The sequence below is a fragment of the Notothenia coriiceps genome, unplaced genomic scaffold (genome assembly GCF_000735185.1).
Source record: "Notothenia coriiceps isolate Sejong01 unplaced genomic scaffold, NC01 NC01_scaffold00009343, whole genome shotgun sequence".
NCBI classification, from domain to species: domain Eukaryota; kingdom Metazoa; phylum Chordata; class Actinopteri; order Perciformes; family Nototheniidae; genus Notothenia; species Notothenia coriiceps.
In genome coordinates this window covers 89,793-96,778 of record NW_011342044.1, presented here as the reverse complement: position 1 = coordinate 96,778, position 6,986 = coordinate 89,793, and the positions used below count along the sequence as shown (strand labels likewise).

Below are 6,986 nucleotides of genomic sequence, written 5' to 3'. Positions count from 1 at the left end.
CCGCCATCTCGGAACAAAACCAAGAAGTTGCTGGCCTCTGATTTCTCCATTTCCTGTTAATGTCAGGGGAAAAAGCTCATTAGTTCATGTATACTGAAGGAAAGCAACCCTGTATTTGTATGTACATTTCCCTAGGTCGACTAGCCATACAATGTGTTGTATGTCACTGTGATGGAAGAATAGTTAAGTTACTATAACCTGATGCATTTGTTTGAATTTCTACTGTTTCCTGGTTATAGAAAAACTTAACCCTAAACTTAATTTTCCTCTAAATGTATTTCTCTTTCATCAACAAAATAATTCCAGCCTTTCCTCCTTTGCCGATCAATGTTAAGAAACAGTTCATTATATGTCCTGCAGAATTAAAAGCTTTTTCTTCATTGAGGGGCTTTTATTGTGAAACACCTTTTGTGAGAAGTGTATACTTTTCTTTTATACAAGTACAACATTGAAATGGAAATAGGCAGAGATAAAAAGGTCCCACGTAACATTTTAATCCACAAAGTTGTATGTGGCGTGCATATTTAGGACACCCCGACCCCTGCAAGTGTAAATAACAATAAATCAAACGCTCCGTGCCGTTACCTCCAGGATCTTGTTCTTTTGGCCCTCATTAACCTTGCCTGCGAGGCAGCAGTGGGCCAGAGCGTTCTGGATGATGTGCTTGTTAGATTTGGCACTGGGCTCCTTGTACAGCTTCGGTCCTGAATGAGAAGAGAGGAGAGAACGTCTTGATGGGACTGTTGTCATGGCAACTACTCTAGCTATGTCCAAAAAAAGATGTTCCCTTCCTATTTTCCTCTTGATAAATCATGTATGAAGATTGCTACTGGCTACATATCCATGTGTTATTAGAGGCATTCGTGTTTTAGATCTATTGAGCGTTACAAGAGGATGACTTAACTTTGGTAAAATACAAATGACAATATTAAAAAAGCACAACGCTACTTAATCATACTCTTCGTGCCTCTTAATAGATTAAAAACACTACCCTGTACGTTCAATATTAGCTGCATTGTAAGATCCAAAAAAGTAAAAATATGTTTATGATATTATTTCATTTATTATCATTATCTCATGTTAATATGAACCTTAATGTGTTTAAAACATAATGACATATACATATACTGTATACATGTTTAGTCTGCTAGGTTTAACATCTTACAACCAATGCTATAGGAGATATGTCCGAATGTTTTTTCTACCAGTGTACTCTGCGTTGGATATGACAGAGGAGGTTGTGGATCCGTTCTCCCAGTCCTTTTCTCCATTCCTGCTGCTGGAGCGGCTCGGGGACAGGAAGCCATCTGCAGAGTCTGGCCTAAAGCACACACACGTATACAAGCAGTGTCAGATGACCTTTCTGCATGGTTGCTGAGTATACTGTAGGGAAGGCAGGAGACTACGGTACTACTACACAAGGTGGCATCTCTAAAAACAAATCCTATAGCAGCATTGTTAGGTTGGTGTGATTTGACCTCGCTGTCGACATTATGTTGGTATATATCTATCCTTTACTGTATAGGGATTTATTCGTACTATTCCAGCCTAACTAGTAGCAAAGCGTGCAAGCACAGGCAGGGAGTGCAGTGATGTGAAGCAGTCTGGTGCAGTCAAGGTCAATCAATTATAGTGCAACACAAGGCATTTACTTGCTCTTTTTCTGGACTGCAACTGCATTTTCTCCAGAGTGTGTTCCATAGAATTGGTCTTGAGCTCTGAACCAAACTAAAACATTTACTTTAATGTTTTTATAGGTGCGAAAAAGCCAGAGTGGGAGTGGACATTGGTGAGGAAGGTACAGCAGAAACGTAAGTGAGAAAGACAAGTGATTTTGTGGTGGCGATGCAGCTAAAAGCGTAGCATTCGACAAGGGCTTTGAAGTGAATCATGAGGGAATAAGTTTGAAGTGAATCATGAAGGAATAAGTTGATTTTTCAAGTGCTCTATCAATCCATTATAAAACCCAGTGTGTGGAAAGGGTTTTAGTGCAGGATTGGGCTCAGGGCAGCGTGAAGAGGCTAAAGGTTTAACCGCTAAGCAGAGACTAACCTTCTCCTTCTCAGTTTAGGAGAGTTCAGATAGTAGAAGAGACCACCAGATGCTAAGCTAGCACTTCTGATGTGTGTGAAACGGCAGGAAAGAAAGTTTTAAAGAAGGAAGATAGAAGAATACAGGAAACATGTTAGTCCTGAGAACTGGAGTTAGTGAAGAGCTTGGCATTCAAAAAACAGAAAAATCAGAACAATCACCTTTACTGCACATGAAGGATGATTAAATAATGATGTTTCAAAATGACTACAAAGTCAAATGTTCAGGGCATTGCAGTTCCATATGTCAGCCCTGTATAATTCAGTGAGCATTTACTCTATGTATTGTGAATTTAATTTTTCTCCAAAGTTGCTAAGTAACTGTAATTCTTAAATTAGGTAAACCAGATTGACATTTCTAATTATTTCGAATAAAAGCAGGGTGCCAAAGTCCTTTATTTTGTTTTAGGACTGCCGATTTTCATATTTTTGATCATACAGCAAAGAACAAGCTGGCTGGTTTTCACCTAACTGAATGAATCAGAGTTATGTATCCAAACGTATGACATATGTAAAAAAGAAAAGATCTTCAAAACATAAAGGTTTAAGTTAACGGTTATAATACTATACTATAATAATAGTAGGGACCAAATTATTACAAATATTTGTATTGCATTTTGCGTGTGTTACATCATCAGCTAGAGTATAGAGTTGTAAAAGCATCTCACCTTGGCAACCTCTTCTCAGAGTGAACACTGTCGCTGTCTCCCAGGTTGAGGGAAGCCAGGGACAAGCTAGAGACTGAAAAGACACGTTGTCGTGAACCTGGACGTGAGGCGACATGTGACACAGCATGACACGGTTACACAGACACAATGAGAAACACAACAGCAACACAACCAGCCCGCTGTCCACTGGGTTTTCTGCCAAACCCTGTTGCAGAGCAATGCAATCTCAGTGTTATAAAAAAAAGTACTCTAACAGCCAGTAATACACACAATATTCACATGGTCATACCCTGTAACACATTACTCTGTATTATTATACAGTATATCATTCATTATTTTTATTTGACCCATACAAACTTATAAACATACAATATTATTGCATTGCTCCTTCAGTTTCATTATGTTTAAGCTCAACATGTTCGTCCTACTGTATCATTTTGGGTTTGTTGACTTACAGTACAATACAAATTGCCAATAATATTGGAAATATCAAAATTAACTCATTTGAAATCTGAACTAGACCAAATAAGATATATATATTTGTTTTATTTAGTTATGGAAAATAATAAAATATACATAGGAGATGATTGTGATTAAAACATATTTCTCAACTGGCTCAAAGCACAGTGGCAGCAGGACACAGATTCGACAGATGGGATGACCACGACCCTCTGAGTGGGGGTCGTCTCCATGGTTACCTGTGGCAGCTCTGACAGGGGTTTTGGGGGAGTCCATGCTTTCGCGATGCATAGACTTCGGACGCCCCCGCCTCTGCTTGGCCCCGCCCACTGGTCGAGGTTTGATGACAGTGTCCATGTCCTCCATCAGTTTCAGCTGCTTCCTCCTGAGATACTCCTGTTTGATGAACTCCCTCCTGACCTTCTCTTCCTCCTTCCTCATGCGCTCCTCTTCTGCTTTCAGTCTGCACAGAACGGAGGGATGGGTCAATGCAGAGAAATACTTTCAGGGGTTTTCTGTTAACTATGAGTCAATGATGATTTATGATTCTAAAAAGAAATAAAATATCAACCAAGTTATATATTCTACATTTTTCCTTTTATAAAATACATAAAAACCTTTGGCAATGCAATCACACTTTCTTTACTTTCTGATGAAAACTAACTTGCCTATTCTTTTCTGGACAGTGGTAGAGAGATTTACATTTATTTACAACCATAAAGGGAAAAGAAAGTAAACAAAGGCAGGAAGTAGACAGGATTGAAAACAGTAAAAAAACATTGACACACCAAACTGCCTGTTAACAGTGCTGTGCTCTATTCTGAAAATGCGTATGGACTTATTTTCCAGATCAAGTGTCGACATACCGAGCTTCCTCCTTCTTCTGCTCCACCTCAGCCTCCAGCTGCATCTTCCTCTGCTGGCTCTCCTTCTCTCTCCTCATCCTTTTCTCCAACAGTGCAGCCCTCTTCTGAGCCATGTCCTCCTCGGCCACACCATCCGCCTGAGACGTGAAGGAAGCAAAGTCAGTCACTTCACACCATCTACAGTTTTGATTATGAATGATGTCATTCAAACTGTTACTGTGAAAGCTCGACTCTCCTTTTTGTTATGGGACGAGACTGAGTTGGAAAGGTACATTCATCGGTATTCTTATTGAATTGAAATGTGAACCGTTATTATGCAAATGGTTTTATTCTGTTATTCTTCACGTAATTTGTATAATGTCTTGTTCTCAACATAGTCATATTAGGCTGCTAATTACCGGTAGTACAAATTGATTTCGTTTTCATATGAACATCCTTCGCTCATCCCCCAGCAGCCACCATCTATTTAACCCTTCTTTACCCACAGCTGTGCCTGAATTATTCACAACAGCCCCAGTTTCATGACCTACATCGAAACACAGACTGCAGCTAGCGAGACATCTTCCAACCCATTAATAGGAAGATGATGCTTTTCTCAGCAGACATGTTTCCTGAATCCTTAGAAACAATGATAAACACCAAACATGGCTGCCTCAGGTTCAAAATGTAATTGTGTTCAACCCAGAACTGCAGCATTGCTTTTTAAGGGCCTTGAATGGTCCTGGATAGTTTCTACATGGACTCTGTATGCTATGTTTTTAATCATTTATATTGGTGACACACATTGGAGACATTCTTTTGTATCATCTGCGTACCTTGAAGAAGAAACCACGAGATATCTTCTGTTCGTGATCAGCGCCGTCCTCCTCCCCCAGCTGCATCTCCAGATCATCATCAAGTGTCAAATCTTCCAGTGGCTTCACGACCGACAGAGGAACCTCTATCAAGCTGCTCTTCACTTGGCCTGGGTCTTCTGGCTGGGGAGGGATCTCTGAAGGTGTCACTGTGAACGTCTCTACCACAGGATGGGCCAGAACCTCAGGGACTGATGACTCGATGAGAGGTTTCAGAACTGAATCTGCTTCGGTTGGTTCTCCTTTGAGCTTGAGGTTTGGGGAGCTGGGCGCTGAATTAGCTACACATATACTGGCCCTCTCCCTCTCTGGGGAAAGGAGTGACTCTGTCTCCTTGTTTTTATCTCCATCTAATGCATCTGGATTGGCTGTTGCTGGTTTCTCCCCCAAGTAAACCATGGCATATGCCAAGGGCTGGGAGGGAGAAAACCGCCGTAGCCTGGGGATGCTGTCGACAGATTGTGGGGCAGTTAGGACTCGATTATAAGGGGCAAGCTTTAGCTCGTTGGGCCGAGGGTTGCGAGGAGTACGTGAGTGGAAGGAAGCAGATTTGCGTTTGATGCTGGTTGGAGAGCGGTGAGTAGAATGAGGAGAGTCGGCGGGAGAAGAGGGTCCTGAGGATCGGGTAACGGCTCGACTCTGTTTTTGTGGTGATGGGTTTGCGTATGAAGGAGGGATGACCCACGCCTGCTGCTGGTGTTGTTTCTCCCTCATGGCCATGATCACTTCCTGCTGCTGAGCCAGTCGCTGCATCTCGGTCTGAAGGAAGGCTAGTGAATGGTTGAGTTTGTCAATAGAACGTGTGTACTCTGAGAGATCTCCCTCTGTCAGCTGAGTCTGGCCCTGACCACCTTCCTCTCCTGCACACGGTGACTTTAACCAACAGGAGGCCGTGCTGCTTTGCTCTGCACCATCAGGTGTTTCTGCTTTGCTCCTCCCAAATTTAAAGGTAGGACTTGTGCTTGCTGCCTCAATTTTCCCTCCTTCCTCCCCACTTGCCGCCCCGTCTCCCTTTCTCTTGACCACAGTGAGAAACGCAGAGTGACCAACCTTTTGTCGATGCCTTGTAAAAGCAGCTTCTACTTTCTTCTTCTGTGCTTCGATGGCTTTGCGTTTCTCCTCCAGCCTCATCCTCAGCTGTACCATCTCCGTAGCCATGACCTGAGCAGGGTCATTTGCTGGCAGTTGTACAGGTGTGGGCGATGTTTTAGCAGTGAGGGGGGATGGGGTTTGTTGACGGATGGGGCTGTGCTCGGGGGTCGGGGCCCAGGAGACGGATAACGGAAGGCCAAACTCAGAGCCCTCAGGAGTGGTCTTGAGTGAGCTGCTGCTGCATCTCCCTGAGTCGGGCAATGATGGAGTAGGCTTCTTCTTCTTCTGATCTGCAAAGCTGGTCAACCTAAATCCTGAGGGGGATTTGCTCCGATTGCTCGGGCAGGGGCTTGGCGTGTCCATATCCAGGTCCATGTTTACAGAGCAGTCTTTCAGAGAGGAGTCCTCATCCAGCATGTCCTCTGTTCGGATATGGATGCCTGTGTCCACCTCTATAGTGTCTGTGATGCTCAGAGACCCTTTGGAGTCCAACTCTGACACTGGCTCCAAGACAGCAACACCAGCCCCTTGTGGGGAGTGCAGGAAGAAGCCGCTGTTGACCCCCTCCGCTGGGGGTCTGCTCGGGCTGTGGATAATCTGAAGGGCTTCCTCAATGGAGGGAGTTGTTGCCATGACACTTCCATTTCCGTTGGGGTATGCTCCTCTGCTGAGCTCCTCACCAGCCAGGCTGTCTGGGCAGCCCTCCTCATCGATGCCCACACTCTGACCGTTCACAGGCTGGAAGGACAGATTACGCTTCATTCCACGGGGCATGTGGTGGACTTTGAAACCAGAGCCGTCATCAGTGCTGACAGACCGGACCATCCCATGCATGGAGCCGGACGCAGAGTCCTCTTTGTCAAAGGGGATGTCAAATGACACTCCATAAGGACCAGACCTTAAGAGTAAAACAAACAAAGAAACCAAAATAAATATACAGATGTTTTTTTTTCAAAT

The 6,986-nt window shown here is 43.6% G+C and overlaps 1 protein-coding gene across 1 annotated transcript in view; it reads right to left on the bottom strand.

The window, feature by feature from the left end:
* LOC104945268 (calmodulin-regulated spectrin-associated protein 2-like) overlaps positions 1 to 6,986 on the bottom strand; it is a 31,298-nt gene that overhangs the window by 537 nt on the left and 23,775 nt on the right. Inside the window, exons 13-20 of the mRNA XM_010770916.1 lie at positions 4,899 to 6,927; positions 4,084 to 4,220; positions 3,457 to 3,680; positions 2,759 to 2,831; positions 2,053 to 2,118; positions 1,206 to 1,321; positions 586 to 704; positions 5 to 53 (exon numbers count right to left, since the gene is read on the bottom strand). Of these exons, the coding sequence (XP_010769218.1) occupies positions 5 to 53; positions 586 to 704; positions 1,206 to 1,321; positions 2,053 to 2,118; positions 2,759 to 2,831; positions 3,457 to 3,680; positions 4,084 to 4,220; positions 4,899 to 6,927 (2,813 nt within the window). The remainder of the gene's footprint in view (positions 1 to 4; positions 54 to 585; positions 705 to 1,205; positions 1,322 to 2,052; positions 2,119 to 2,758; positions 2,832 to 3,456; positions 3,681 to 4,083; positions 4,221 to 4,898; positions 6,928 to 6,986) is intronic.